We start from the raw sequence: 15,436 nt of genomic DNA, 5'->3' as shown, positions 1-15,436 counted from the left end.
TTGTAGGAAGAAATAGAGACTAGGATTATAGGTGTGAGAGCTCCAGAAGCCCTTTTCATGTCAAATGATGTAGCTGCTGAGCCCCTGGGGAACATGCAGGAACTTTTATTCCCTTGAATCATGGCAGTGGAAGGAAAGGTAGATCTTAACCCTGTCCCTCCCTGCATACAAGCTTCCTGGGATCCCCTGCACCCCCCAGGAGGAGTGCCTCAGAACAGTTAGAGTTGGAAAGGACCTTAAGATCATCTAGTTTCAACCCCCCTGCCATGGGCAGAGATGCCTCACTTCAGACCCTGTCACCCAATGCTCTGTCCAACCTGGCCTTGAACACTCCCAGGGATGGGGCATTTATCACCTCTCCAGGGTACCTGGTTTCATCACTCTCATTATAAAAAATGTCTTCTTTGTATCTAGTTTGAATCTCCCCTCTGGCAGGTTAAAGCCATTCCCCTTGTTCTGTCCCTACAGGCCCTTGTCCAAAGCCCCTCTCCAGGTCCCTGCAGCCCCTTTAGGCACTGGAGCTGCTCTCAGGTCTCCCCAGAGCACAGCAGAGGGGCAGGATCCCCTCCCTGAGCTGCTGCTCACACTCTGGGGGTGCAGCCCAGCACACAGGAGGGTCCTGGGCTCAAGCGCTCACTGAAGCTGGGTCACGGAGAGCGTCTCCTCACCCAACACCCCAAATCCTTCTCGTCAGGGCTGCTCCCAACCCATTCATCCTCCCAGCCTGTGCTGATACCAGGGGTTGCCCCAACCCAGGGGCAGGACCCTGCACTTGGCCTTGTTGAACCTCATGAGGTTCGCATGGGCCCATGTCTTGAGCATATCCAGACCTGACTGGAGAAAGTCCTGAGCAGCAAGATATGAACCCTATGCTGAACCCACATTAAACAGCAGTTGGGATCAGAGATATCCTGAAGTCCCTCCCAACCTGAAATCACTACTTTTGCATTAATTTGCATCAAGCCCTTTGAAACAAATGATCCTTTCACTTCTAGCATGGACCTTTGTGTGACTCATTCCCCAATCCTTGATTAACAGGGTGGGAATAATCAGCATTTGATTGAAAAAATATGACTGGAATATAGGATGTAAGGCATCAGAGTTTTGTTGTAAAACAGCAACCAACACTCAGGTCTTGCATGTATAAAAGCCACTTCATCATCAGAGCTTGAAGTACACTGCCTTTTTGGCATTCTGGTTTAGCAAACCTCATGGTGAACTACAACTGCTTTATGTCTTTAATCCTAATTGTGGACATCCTCAGGCTCTTTCGAACGTTAAATCAAACCCCAAACCACTTGGAACCATACTCTGGCAATTCCTCAGGCTCAAGTAGCACAAATGATCCTTTTGCCTTCTTTGTGTGGGACCCCCAGTGCCACAACTGAGATAGTGTGAAATGACTATCAACAAAATCCTGTTTTCTTTTGATTGCTGTTTACCAGTGTGTCTGCTTGTAGTTTGTGTTCTCGAGGGAGATGGTGACAGATAAGGAACATCTTCCAACATGTCCCTGCTTCAGTTTCTGCTGTCCTGACGTATTACAATGCATGGGAGAAGTTCACATTAAAGTGGCAAAATTAAGCTGGTTTTACTTTGGATGTAAATGTTTCTGGAAGTTCAGTCGGTGTGAAGATACAGTTTCTGGTATAAGAGAGCTGAATTAGACCACAGCATTTGCGTAGATGAAACTTGAGGTGGCCAGTCTGGGTTTTTTTCTTGATTTTTTTTTTCAACCTGAAGTTGCCTTTCTTCACATTTTGAATGCCTGAAGCATTTTGCTTTTCTCTTTTCTCTCTAGTTTCAAAGGCCACATGATTATTCACCTCCTTTCCGATTTGGAACAGTCCCAAATGGAAGCACAGAGAGGAATATCAGAAACAACTACCCCGATATGCACCTTTACATGACGAAGTACAATCAGAAAGGAGTGGAAGATGCCTTGGTCAGCTTGAAAACAGGGTGAGCTTTTTCCCATGGATTTTAAAGAATACTATTGACTTTGCAGAAACTGAGGAATATTGATCTGTACTTACAGTGATACTGAACAGACTGATGTCAAGCACGCTGTGTAGTACATGGCTCTGTGCATGCACTGTATAGCTACCAGTAAGGACAGTGATTGCCTGTGATTTGTATGACTAATTTAAAATTGCATGGAAGCTTCAATGTCCTATGTCAGATAGATTCAAAGGGCAGAATTCATCTCAGATTTGAAGAGAGATGATACAGATAGGCCTTGACTTGCGTGGGGGCTCAACTCAGACCGTGATGTTTTGTACAGTCCCTCATTTTTACAGAACTCTCTCATAGGAATGTGCTTTCTCAAGGTGAATTTCTGACAAAGCTTGTTTGTCTGGCCAGTGTGCAATTACTTGTTATTTCTTTACAATCTCCCATCTCTTTGGTGTGCTTTTAGGCCCACTCTTATATTTTCTTCCCTCCTTCAATTAGCATGACCCTCTACATTTAGTGTGACATCTGAAATATTGACTTTGATCTTTGTAAAAGCTGTTGAGGTGAGATAGTCTCAAATGCAGTCTAATGCCTGCTTCTGGGAAATATTCTGGCAAATATTATTGTCTTTCTTCGTTAAGATCTGAGATTTAGATTTGAGTGCCATCCATCCTTTTCTCTAAGTAGCCCATTCTGCCTAGTTAGACAGAGAAGGAATTCTCATTCTTAATCCTCAGAAGGTATGAGTAACTCTACTTGTATCGGTATTCATCTGTGTGACAGGAATGTGTTAGCTCTGGTAATTTTTTCTCAACATGCAGGCTTGATAATAGCATGTGTATTTTTGTTAATAATACTGCATTACAATAATCATAATTTATCAATATAGATAGTTCAGGTTTGTTTTATTTCAAAGTGAGAATGCCAGGTTACTCACAGTGGATTTCAGTCCATCTACTCTAGTGGCTGTTTCAAGGCACATCTCACCTTCTATTATTTATGGTGAGCACAGGACATAGTTCTTCCTATACCAAATTAAGCGTTAGTTTTCGTCTTTTTTGAGGAACTGCTTGTCCTTTTAATTTTCACTCTCCTTCTGCCAAGCATGTAGGAGATTGTAACACATTTGTGTCCCTGAATCTTTCCTTAGAGTGCAGGTTCTCTTTGAAAAGTAATACTTCCTATTGTTTCTTGCTCTGCTGAATCTACATTGTCTGGACTGTCATCATTGCTCAAAGCATCCTCAACTGGCAGTTCTCAAGCATGGTTTGTCCCACCCTGAGATAGACATGTAACATAACGTGAGATGAATCACACCCAGGTCTTCCAAACCGGAGGCAGAGCTCTTGTTCTGACCAAGGCTGTGCAAGTCACGTTTCCTGGGTGACAGCTGAATTATGCATTATAGATAGTCAGCTGAATGCTACCATTCCTGCTGTGAACTTTTAAAGAAGCTGTCCTTAATTTCAACCATTTTAGGGCTTGTTCAGTTGGATGGATTTATTTAGACAATGTATATTCCTTGTTCTTTTCACCAACCATTTGTGCTACTGGAAGTCCTGAAGTATTGCTGTTAGCTTTAAAATTGTGCCACCTGTCAGACACTTAAGCATGAAAATGGTGGGCGTGGAGGGTGTGCTACCTGACTGCAGGGGAGTTCAGGACATTCACTAAAACTCAGGCTGGCTGCTCTTGTGCCAGCTGCTGCTCTTCCTCAAAAGCTTCAGTCCTTTTGACAGCATAGCCTATTCATTTTTTATAGGTTTTCTTTTTCCTGTGCTGGTGTTCCTTTTCTCTTCTAAGTGATTTCTCAGAGTGGACACCCCGGGTGTCTACCTTGCTCCCCTTGACTGACATTTCTGTAGCAGATGGTGCAAATAAGCTGCCATGTGCGGTGCTTTCCAGATCAATATAAGTAACAGCTACATACAGCTGCGCTCCGTAGCATTTTGTCTTCTGGCACCTACAGAAGGATTAAACAGCATGCCATCAGCTGCTTTTAGACTTAGATCCTTCAAAACCAGAATTTTTCACTTTTCTACCAAATTTACTGTTCTGTTACTCAGTATACATAACTCTTTCCTCATTTTTTGTATTCCTATGTTGTATCTTCTTCCTTTCTCAGGAATTATTTGACAGGATTGTGTAAAGTTTGCCGTTTCATACTTACCCAGACTTGATCAAGCTTTCAGCTTCCCTACTTTGCTTGATCCCATTATTTTTAATGCGTTGCCTCATGGAGCATTTTGAGGATGACTTATCTCTGCTTCCTCAAACTGCTTCTGAGCAAATATATAATTTCTGTTTTTCTCTACAGTATGCATGTTTTCTGCTTACCTTCTTAGAACTATTTTGGCTGTTTTCATCTTTATCTCTGCTCAAAGCTATTCCTGTACCTTTTTTTTTTCATCCTCATCATTGGTAGCATACAAGAAGTCATTTTTCTTACATGTGGTAACGCTTGCTGCTTCAGCACAGCTTTTGGAAGATGAACAACCTAGTAATTATAGAGTCATAGAGTATAGACCTGGGCAGGACTTATAAAAATTGTCTGGTTGATAGCTGCTGCTGTGAGTCAAAACAAATAGTATCTGTCCTATTCCTAAAGAATGTTTGTATAACCTGCATGTATTTCTAGTCCCACTTTTAAAACTACTTTTGTTTAATTGAAGACATAAAATTTAGTCCATTTTAATTCCTTTTATATAGTGTTTGATTCTAATTTTAAGATAGAACAAAAAAATGCCAGCAATCAGGCAATGCTTAATCACTGAATAATGCTGCACATGTGGCATCTGATCTAAATAGAATGAAACTATCAGGTAGTCTCTTGTCACTGATCAGTCTGGTTGTGCTGTATCTCAAATTCTTACATCTTTCAGTCAGCTTTAATTAACGTTAGGCTCTTGACATGTATCTGGAATATCTTGAACTTTGAGACCATCATGTTTACGTAGAGTTGTTATTGAGTTGAACTGGAAGGAGAAAGTGGGAAGGAGACAAACATAAAGCTTCAGACGCACACATTTCTCTAAGAGCTTTGTTGTTCTTGAGACACGCATGTGTCCTTTTCTTCATTCTGAAAACAAGGTAAAAAACAAAATTGGTTTTTATCTTGCTTCTCACAAGAAGCAAAAAATCAGCTGCTTCAGTCCAGTTGTGAACATGCACAGGAAAAACCTCAAGGGCAGATAGTAATGTGTATAAAATAAATTATGTTCCTGCCTTAATTTCCTGGTCTGGTGTATGGGTTAGATAGGTTTTGTGCTGTACATGTAGAGATGAGTGTGCACAGATCTTGTTGCCTTGAACAAGATACCCAGCCTCCTCCTATTTTTGAGAGGTGAAGCTAATACTGTTTCAAAAATTAACTTAGAAGGAAAGCATCTGCTTTTGGGTTTGTTTTCTTTTGTTGTTGGCTTTTTTTTAATTAGAACAAATAACTTCACTACCTGGGCAGTAGTCTTGGACCTGTCTTGTTTGATTCGCATCAAAAGTGTGTGAGGTCATTCTAGAAAGGAATGAACTAGGTAATGCTGCAAATGAAAATGGAAAAGAGATTTCTGCTTTAGACTGACATTGACATTATACCTACTCCTTCAGGTGAATCCCCATGGTGAGGTTCATTGCAGCTTACTCATGAAAGCTTGTTGCTGTCAGTAGTGAAGGCAGATTTATCAGCTATATTGTCTTTCACCTTCTGATAAGAAATCAATCTTTGTTTCTGAAAATATAAAAAAATAAGTATCTTAAAGTCTCAGTAATATCTACCTCATGTCAATAGTATCTTATTTCTGAGATTCACACATACAGTTCTCAAGAGAGCTACTGAGGCACCATTCGAACAACAGGAGAACTTTGTATTTATTGATTAAAGATATCGGTTTGCAATCAGGCCTCTTAAAAGGGAGCAAAATTAGGGTTGTTATTGAAGTGCTACTTCATCATTTTCAAAATAGCAAAATATTGTCACTTCTTCAATGCAATTTAGTACTGTAAGTAAGCACAATCTTACAAGCTTGGCAAACAATGTACTTTTTTTTCCCTAAATTTCACTCATGTAAGGGATCAGCTGAACCATATGTGCTGTGCTACCTGAGGAGCTTCAAATCACTCTTTAGGCAGGACTGAGCAGCTCAGGAGTTCTCCAGAGCATTTTGTTCCTTTTCCTTAATGAAAACAGAAATGGCAGTTATTTTCCTGAGCATTATTAAGACAAGACTGTAAGATATTAGCTATTGCATTCTTGGTGGTTGAAGTCCAGCTGTGTTAGAGCTGTAGTGGCTCCTCTCTGTTCTTTAGATGTTTATTGGTCAAATAAAGCTCTAAAAATGCATTGCGAGCATTTCTGTCTATGCTGTGTTTAATTAAGCTACATTTCTAGAACACTCTATTCCAGAGACACAGATCTGTTGATTTTGCTTCTTGAAAAGAGAGTTAAGTCTCTGGATAGGACGTAGTTAATTTTTACAGTGGCTGTTTGGGTTTGTTTTCTTCTCTTTGCCTTGTTCTATTTTTCCAGAAGGGGCTCTAGATAAAGAATGCCATTTTTCTGCAAGCAAAACACTGTTACCTGTTGTAATTCCTGGATGTGAGTTGTGTCAGCTCATAGCTGTTGAGCTTCCCTGTAGTGTTTCTCTGTGTACAAGTGTTCTGCTGCAAAACTGTCACAGTGAGAAAATGCAGTGGCAGTAAACCTGAAATACAGTTCATGTTCCCACTTTTGCCCCAGTTTATGTACCCTGAAGTATTGTCTGGGATTTAACTGCTAATAGCTGAAATTAGAAAATGTAACTGGGAGAGGCTCTTCTTACTATAGAGAAAATGGGAGACTTTCACTTGCTGATTGCCTGTCACTTCCTTTCTAGGAAACCTGAGTAATGATGGATCCCTTGTGTTCTATGGGCAAGCCGCCCCTTGTACAGCTGCAGACCCCCTCGCTGCTGTGAGCAGGTTTTCAGGTTTTATTTACAGCCACAGCCGTGCCTATATATTTAGGGATAGGCTGCTAAAGTTTACTCGGGGCTCCATCTGCCTTCCTATTACAGATTGCTGTGCTGGGTGGTTTAAACCCGTCAAGTTTAATACCTTGTTCCCTAGTCATCTGTGCTATAGTGGCAGAAATGCAAAGCTGCTTGGAAGGAATGCTGTGGTGATCGAGCCATGCGCTGCCAGAGCCTCACAGGCCTGATGCAGCAGAGTATCACATTTGAGCTGTCCCCTGGGAAGATGCTATTGGCCTGCAGGCCTGTCCTGAGCTGCTAGTCACTTTGATAAGAACAGGAGAGTATTCTGTTCCTCAGCATCTTATAATGATAAATAATAATGCTGGAAGAAACACCTGAAAGGATCTAAATGTACAGTGTGAATGGCATGAGGAGCTGTTTCCTCCCCACAAGCACACTCTCCCCTGTGAAAACAATGCTATGATTATTATTTTTTTAGATGCCAGTGGTACTAAGAAGAGAAAGTGGAAGAGATACCCCTAGGAGGCTCTGATGCCCTTTTACCCCTCAGCCTCTCAGTTTGCTGGCCTGAATTGGATTTTTGTTGTGTTTGCAGTGCTTATAAATTGTATCCAAGTCACAGCTTTGCACAGTCTGTTATCTGCTGAACAGATAGGACCTGATCAGAGGCTGTGCTGGCATTTTCTGCAGTGGGGCACAGGCACAACTAGGAGGCAGACATCTCCATTTCTGTCTGCTGTTAACACAGATCACTTGTGCCCAGCAGGTCCTTCTGTTAATTAGAGCTGTCAATTAAAATGGTGGTGTGCCCAAAGTGAAAACAAACCCAACTTGTCTTCTAGGCAGCCAGCTGACATCTCCACTTGGATGCAAAAGCAGTGTCAAGTTTTTGCAGTATTTAAAATTTATTTTTTACAGAAAAAATATGATCAAAATAGCCATCAAAGGACAATCTTCCCAGTTTCTATTCTTTCTGTGGTTCATACCTTTTCACCTAAAAAGAGAAGGGGAAGATCTAAGAGAAATTACCTGTTTGAGAGAAAAAGGATCTAGTTTAATTTTTCAGAAAAAGCGCAAATTCTTCATCATTCTGGTGGGCAGATGATAACAGCTTGCAACCCCAACTCAAAGAAATGGTCAGCAGACGGAAATATTTAAACTTTTCATCTAGTGGGTCAACAGGTTTTGACTGGTTGACAACACATTACAGTATCTGTAATTGAGAATATTCACTCTTTTCTTAGACATTTGACGTTGCAGTACATAGAGCAATTCTTTTACCAGATTTTTAAGGGATTGCCAGAAATGGTTGAATCTGAATCGTATCTGAGGGATCAAGGAAAAGGTTGGTGGGCAGCAGGAGAGATCTGTAGACTGCAGTAACTTATCGTTTGCAACCCTCCTGGATGCCTGGTATGATAGGTAAAGAGAGAAACTGCGCTGTACACAGCTTTAGCACAAGCACTCCTTTATGCAACCCAATTTTAAAAGAATGTATCAAATCCTTAAATACCCAGTATCATTCCAAAACATGATGTTTTCTCATGCTTTCTCACGGCCTGCTCATCTAAGCTCTCTATTCTGAACCTGCCTGGGATTTGTGTTTTTTGCAGGCTTCAAAAACAGGATTAAAAAATCAAATGCAGCAACTGAAATAACCAGGTTTTAGATGAGAGAGCCTTGCTCCAGTCACTTTTTTAAGATGTCATTGGAACAGCAGCCTGCAGCTAATGTATGTACTGATCCTAATGAAGAGAGAATGATGGTCTGCTCTTTCAAAGTATGGAAGCCTTAGAGATCTTATGGGGTACTCAAAATTCACCACTTTAAACTACTGAATCGGAATCTTGTTTATTCACATGTGGTTGGAAAACTGCTTTCCTGAGTCCACATCTGTTGTAACTACAACAAAACTCAAAACTCAGACAGGAATTGGCCCCTGTTTTTCATTTTTTCACTACTGAATAATGAACCCAACTTTTATTGCTAAATGTTCTTTCTTTAACGAGAAATATTTAGGAAAATTACTTCATATTTTCATCCTATCTACAGGATATTATTATAAATATTTTTGACCTTGAAAAGGGCAAATTGTTATGCCAGGTGATCATTCCTTTAAGGGGTGATAAATCCTAAACATGAATGTGTGACCTAAAATAAGAAATTAATATTTCAGATAATTCACTGTCAATTGTACATATAAAAAATGGCCAGTAGTATAAAATAACTTAAAGGACCGACTTAACTAGCTCCTAGATTGTCCTGCTTCCATACATAATCACCCTCTAGGCCATTTTTCTGGATAGAATATTTGGACATGTTTGGAGGCTGATGCTTCAGAGCATCTGTTTCTGCAGCTGCTCTGAAAGACAAATAATTCAGTAGAGCTGAGAGAAATGACCCTGGGAACTCCTCAGAAAGAAGTTGAACTGAACTTTGTTTTTCTCAGTCACATGAAATCTGCGTCTGAGCTAGGCACATCTTAAGCACTGATGAGTTCAGGCAACTTTGGCTGTAAACCGTATATGGATTTTATGCCTCCATATTTTCTGCTTTGTAGCTGGAGTGGAAATGGAGATGTTAAAATACTTTCAGAAGTTGTTGTTCTGTAGTTCTCTTTAGTGCTGGTAGGTTGAAATAATCACAGCTTTAGACCACTTAAGGTTGTTTGCTTGTTTAAGCAAAAGTGAGTATCAGTCAATCTTTGCTCTCTCCTCCCTGTCTTAGTGTCTTTCTCTGTCTTTTCCCTCTTTGGCATCAGACCTTTGCAAAGTTTCGTAGTGATGGATAGAATATTGCAGTTGTGGAGTTGAATTGGCATAGTTACTTTCTGGAGCTGTTGTGAATACCAAAACAAGCAAGCTCAGAAAGAAAAAGAAGGAATTGGTGGAATGTGAATAATCTGGGAGCTGTTAAACATCATGGGGCTTAATACAGTTCATGAAATACCCATTCATCTGAAGCCAAGAACATGTATTTTGGGACAGTACCATCCATACATGATTTGTTTCTTTTATTCCTCCTTAAGCATTTATTGTTTGCTAGTGTCATAGATCATCTGGGCCCAAGTCTAAGCCGGTGAGGATCTACTGCCCATACATAGGTGTTCCTAACCATGTATACCTCTGGGGAAACTTGTAAGTCAAGCAGCACTGAACAGAGATCCAAAACTACCTAGGAGAGCTGCCTGGTGCTGCAGAATGTCTATTTATCCCTGTACATTTTGACCGTAAGTACTAAATTATCGTACAAATACATTTTCCTAAAAGCCATCTGCAGGAGTTAACAGTGTGAGTAGCAATTTTCTTCCTGACATTCTGTAAAAAACCCCAAAAATCTCTGCTAAACAGTTTGGCCCATTCAGTACATTCTCTCCTGGTCGACTGGGTTCAGGCAATTTCTGCAATCAATAGCTTAATTTAGTTTGACAGCAGATGGCTGGAGTAACTTAATTTCAATTTACATTATGAAGCTTTCTTTTGGACTTCAATCTAATATTCATTTCGGTGATCATTCTAATATTCATTTTGGTATTGCACTCTGAGGGGAATGACTTTCAGTTGGTGTTACAACTGTAGTCACCCAAGCTAGGAATTGGAAAGCTGGTTTGCAACTGAGCAATTGTTATTTGTGCCAAAAGACTGCAGAGATATGAAAACATTTACATTTGCTGTTCTATCTAGGTGCATTTTTTAGAGGATCTGTTCACTAAAGTATCAATTCTGAAGTCTAGTAGCTTAAAAGAAATGAGTGCCTGAATCAGTGTGGCTTTCCTGCTTCTCCTGCTAGAGTTACTGCTGCAGAGAACAGAGTGCAGGGTTTGGACTATGAAGTGCCACCAAGCTGGCAGCACAGAGAAAGACTTCCTGTGGCATTTCCATTGGTGGCAGGATTTTCTGGCATTGTTTTTTTTCTGATGCTGGTCCCTGTTTCCCTGTCACTTGCCATGCGTTCAGGAAATGCAGTTATTCTCACATTCTTGATATTCTTAATGGAAATAAGATAGATGTGCTGCATTTTTAGGAAATAAAGAAAGCCTTTTTCTCTGATGTTCAGCTGATCTAGAGGAACTTGCCTCTAGGAAAAAAATGGTTTAAAGTAATTTATTTCTAGTTCCCTTACTCAGTACCTGAGTGTTCTTATATATTTTTTTTGTGGAAAAAACCAAAACAACCCAACCCCCCAAAAAACCAACCCAAAATCAACAAATGGCTGTCTGCTGTGTCTGTATTACCATTTTTTTAGGTAATGCAGTTGTCTATCCTATGTCTTTAAATATGCCAGAGTACCTGGAAATAACCTCTCTTCTTTTGAGAAGAAGATATTCTAAGTCTTAGTATTCATTTGATTTGGGGGTGAGATCAGGTGCTTGGTGAACTTGGTGAAGTTGAATTTATCCTTCATTATGCTATTGTAACTGGGACAAAACCTTTACTCTAAAAATACCTTCCCCCCCTTATATTGACTTTTCATATGTTGTGTTTTGATAAACTGAGTCTTTGCATGTGCTTCATTGCTTTGCTTCTGAGACCTGAAGTAGAATGCCATTCTGTTGAATGAATTAATCATAAAAGGCACACTAAATTTTCCATTAGTTTGTTGCTAAGGGAAAGGTTACAGGGACTGGGAAGGTGGGTAGTCAGAGGGGTGGTGGATTGGAGCTCAGGGAGGTGGGGAGGATGAACATACCCACTCAGGTAACCACAACCAAATGATGCAGGAAGGTTGACAGCAGCTCTTCTGTCAGCCTGAGATTGCCCTGACAGGTGAGGTGAAGCCTCCACAATCTCTGACAATGGTGTTAATGTCTGTCAGGGCTTGCTCTTTCACATTCTGTGTCTACATTTTCTGTGTGAAGATTGAGGTGAGGACAATTTGAGCTGGGAGAAAAGGTGAAAGCACATTTCCTGCTAATGAGTTCATCATTTACATGAGTTCAACTATGCCAGCCTGTGTTGTTGCAGGGGGGTGGCTGTTAAATTTTTCCCCTAATGAATTGGCAATGTCAAGATGTCAAGAAATCCACCCAGTGTGTTTGAAAGTAAGGTCTGTGTGGAGCTATTTGAACATGTGCTAAAAGATAAAGTCACTGCTGGAGATCAAGTGCCATCAGATAACTGTAAATGCATTTTACTCAAACCCAAGTAAATTAAGTCATCAGTCCTTCATGCTGAAGGTTAAATATCTGTTACTCTTGCTGCAGCAATAGCAAAGTGTCACTTCAGAGCACTTCCAGTGAAGTCTTCTCTTCAGAGCAGCCTTCTTTCCCTTTGATTGTTGCAGCATCCCATAGTGACCTTTTGGCATTAGATCCCCTGGATAGAGTTTGAGACACACAAATGACATCGTGCCTCGCATTGTGCACTCTTGACATACTTTCTTTTATCCCTTCTGTGCAAAAGAAGGGATAAAAGGTAAATTATTGAATTTTTAATACATCTATAAATCTGTAGTGTAAATCTGTCACATTTTAAAGCCAGTAGTTTTGCACTTGCTGCCTTCCCAACAATGGTATTGATGATCTTAAAACATATGCTTATGTTTAATTCACCCTTAAGTGGATGTCACTTTTTTTGCCTAATATCAGGCTATAAATGCTATTTTAAGGGTCATATAAGGCATCTATTCTGCAGACTAAAAAGCTAAAAAGCTGAAAAGTAGCTGGTTTTTGTAGAATACTTTGAAAATAAGCTGTGACTTTCCAAAATTATGCTTAGGGTATAAAGCTTTAATAGGTAAAAGTGTTTTGGATGGAGGGGATGAGGGTAAAGAGGGGAGGGTGAAGGTGGTGTTAAAAGTATTGTTTGAGGATTAACTTGCAGCCTGGTATTTGTTAAAAGACAGTAATTTCAGATACTGTGCTTTCAAAAGACACAACAGGTATGACACTTGGTGTGTCTTCATAGTCTCTTTTTCATTTATTTACAACAACTTTGAGGAAGAGCATCTTTTAGGTTTTTATGTCACCTAGGCAAATTTCAAAAATAGATCTGATTTCATTAACTGTCTTTCTCAGAATAAAATGTACATAGTTTATAATGAATAATTATTCTTACATATGTAATTCAGTTTTAATTTTTTCAGAATAAGACCCAGAAGGTGCCTATTTGGGTTCGAAGTTCTTTTCATTAAAGATAATGCTGAAAAATCATTGTGATACAGCTGTTTACAGTAAAATGAAGTGCAAACAAACTGCTGTGATGGTACAATTCACGTATACATGGGTTCTGGTTTTGTGTAAGTCAAATCTGTGTTAGTAGTAACAGACAGCTTTTGTCTGGCCATGAAAAGAACCTCTTTGGGGTGTTAGAAAACAGAAAGAAGTAAGAGTGAGAGAAACTGATTCTGATGTTAATGTCCTGGATCTGGCAGATGAACACTGCCCTACATGGTACCCACTTTAGCAAGAAATTACTTCTGTTGTAGATATTCTATGTTTGGATTTACTGTGGTAGTTGAAAACTAGAAAGTGACTTCAGTCATGCTCCAGTTTCTCTGATCCTCAGTCAAAACACAGCATTATTTGTTCCATAGATTGCAGTGCTTGACAGGAAAATAGAAGAACGTGAATAAAGAGGACTGCATTAAAGCATCCCTCTCATTTTCTGAATTCTATGGCATATGTCATAGCAGGACACAAAGTAACTGAAAAAGATGAATTTCTGGTGTGCTGCATTACTGTTTCTCCAGACTACTGAGCAGACTGCCATTTTCCCTGTTGTTCCATCAAGAAAACAAACTTGCTGGAGTGTCATGTAGTTGGCTAAGAAAGCAAAGTAATACTTTCTAAGTGAGCCATACTTCTGTTGTGGAGGAAGAAACAGTGACTAATAAAGGACCATTTTCCTAACCCTGCTTTTCTATTTTGGTCATAGGAATTTGATGATAAGTATGAGCCAATAAAAAGATGGGGGAAACTATAGGGAAGCATTTCAGCTTTTCCTCTAATTTTCTTTACACAGACATTTTTGAATGTGTACAGCAACACTTTAGATAATGTTTTTTTTGCAGTAGCTCTTCTGATTTCTCAGATGTTATGCTTCTTGGTTTCTCATAAATATTTAGGTACAACACTGTCCACATCTGTTTTTCACAGATCTCCCACTTCAAGTTATTACATTCAGTAATGCACTTTTGGGTATTTTTAGAACTATTACAATTCGCAATTCTGTAACACCTGATGTCCTCCTATGTTGTGTGAGCTAAAATTTTCCCTAACCCCTTTCCTCTTTGTGCTTGCTGGGTAATGAAGGACATTTGCCTTTGTACTCTCATATAAATATTCCAAAATGTTTATTTTCTCTCCTACCCAGTATTATTGCAGTAGTTCCAAGGGAGTTTACAAACCTTCCAGTTGCTCAGATGAGTCATAACACTGTAGTTCTGTTCCTCTGCATTCATTAAAAATGCCTGATGCGTTTGGCTAATTCATGGCAGTTATAAATCTTGTTTCTTGCTGCATTCCAGTTTCTGTAGTTTTCTTTCATCTTTCTAATAATTCTTAGCAGTTTATATAAACCTACACAATGTGGCAAAGCTTCTCGCCCCCTGAAGTGGCTGCACTGAAATGACAAATTAATTGATTCCGTTTTACATGACTATGGTTTGCCAGAGTCTTTGAGCCTTTCTTGATATGGGGTGTTGTACTTGGTGACTGTAAGCTGTTCCATTTCTATAACTTAAATAGCAGAGTGGTCAGTGCTCAAACCAGTGAAGAGCTTCTTAGCTGTCTAACACAGACAAATCTACTGCCACAAGGACAAAGATGCTAGAGCTTGCCAGAACAAGAAGAGAAAGAAGGAAGGGGTGAGTGGAACACACATCCAGGCTTGCCAGTCCTGCCTTGAGAATGACAAGACAGAGATGGGCTACTGCGCCCAGCAGCCACTGCTGTACACACAGCCTGGCTCTTCCATCAGTGCAAAGCAAAACAGCAGATGTATCTTTTCCCAGATAGACATAGAAGGAAGGAAATCCTCTGCAGCCCCAGCAGCTGGCCGCACTGTGCAAATGCCTGATTTGTCTGCTTCCAGACCCGCTCACTGCCAGCTTTGCAAACGTGGGAAGGGTCAAATTTCAGACTTGCCCAGATTTTGTTGTCTCAGTTTTTGGAAAGTCCTATTAAAGAATGCTTAAAGTTATCTGAAAGTTCTTAAAAACTTAGAATGTTAGGAATTCACCTCCTACTGATGGAAGAGTTGAGTGTCCTAACATCCAAGAGCTTCAGTTGTGGCTTGTGACTCCCTGCCCACGCTGCAGGGTACATCATGTTCTGAAGCTTGGCTTTGCAAGGAATAGTACTTCAGTAATCAGCACATGACAATTACAGGGAGTAATTATAATTATAACATTGAGAGGTTATAAGATTTATGTTGGAAATATATATTCTGAATATGAGTTTGTGGACAGAAAGACTTTTTGAGGCCAATCCACTTTTTTATTTACAATTCATACATTGAGCAGCAACTGATAGCAGAACCTTTCAGCACTCGGCATCTGTCAAGAAAATACTT

General features: G+C 40.0%; 1 protein-coding gene across 1 annotated transcript in view; it reads left to right on the top strand.

Moving 5' to 3' along the window:
* The window catches only part of GRIN2A (glutamate ionotropic receptor NMDA type subunit 2A), a gene marked incomplete at both ends in the record, with an annotated part of 179,307 nt that overhangs the window by 143,464 nt on the left and 20,407 nt on the right, over nt 1-15,436 (top strand). The window contains one exon of the mRNA XM_080618947.1: nt 1,802-1,962. Within this exon, the coding sequence (XP_080475073.1) occupies nt 1,802-1,962 (161 nt within the window). The remainder of the gene's footprint in view (nt 1-1,801; nt 1,963-15,436) is intronic.

Source organism: Psittacula echo (genome assembly GCF_963264785.1).
Source record: "Psittacula echo genome assembly, chromosome: 5".
NCBI classification, from domain to species: domain Eukaryota; kingdom Metazoa; phylum Chordata; class Aves; order Psittaciformes; family Psittacidae; genus Psittacula; species Psittacula echo.
The sequence above is the reverse complement of the archived record's forward strand: the minus strand, read 5'-3'. Positions and strand labels throughout refer to the sequence as shown.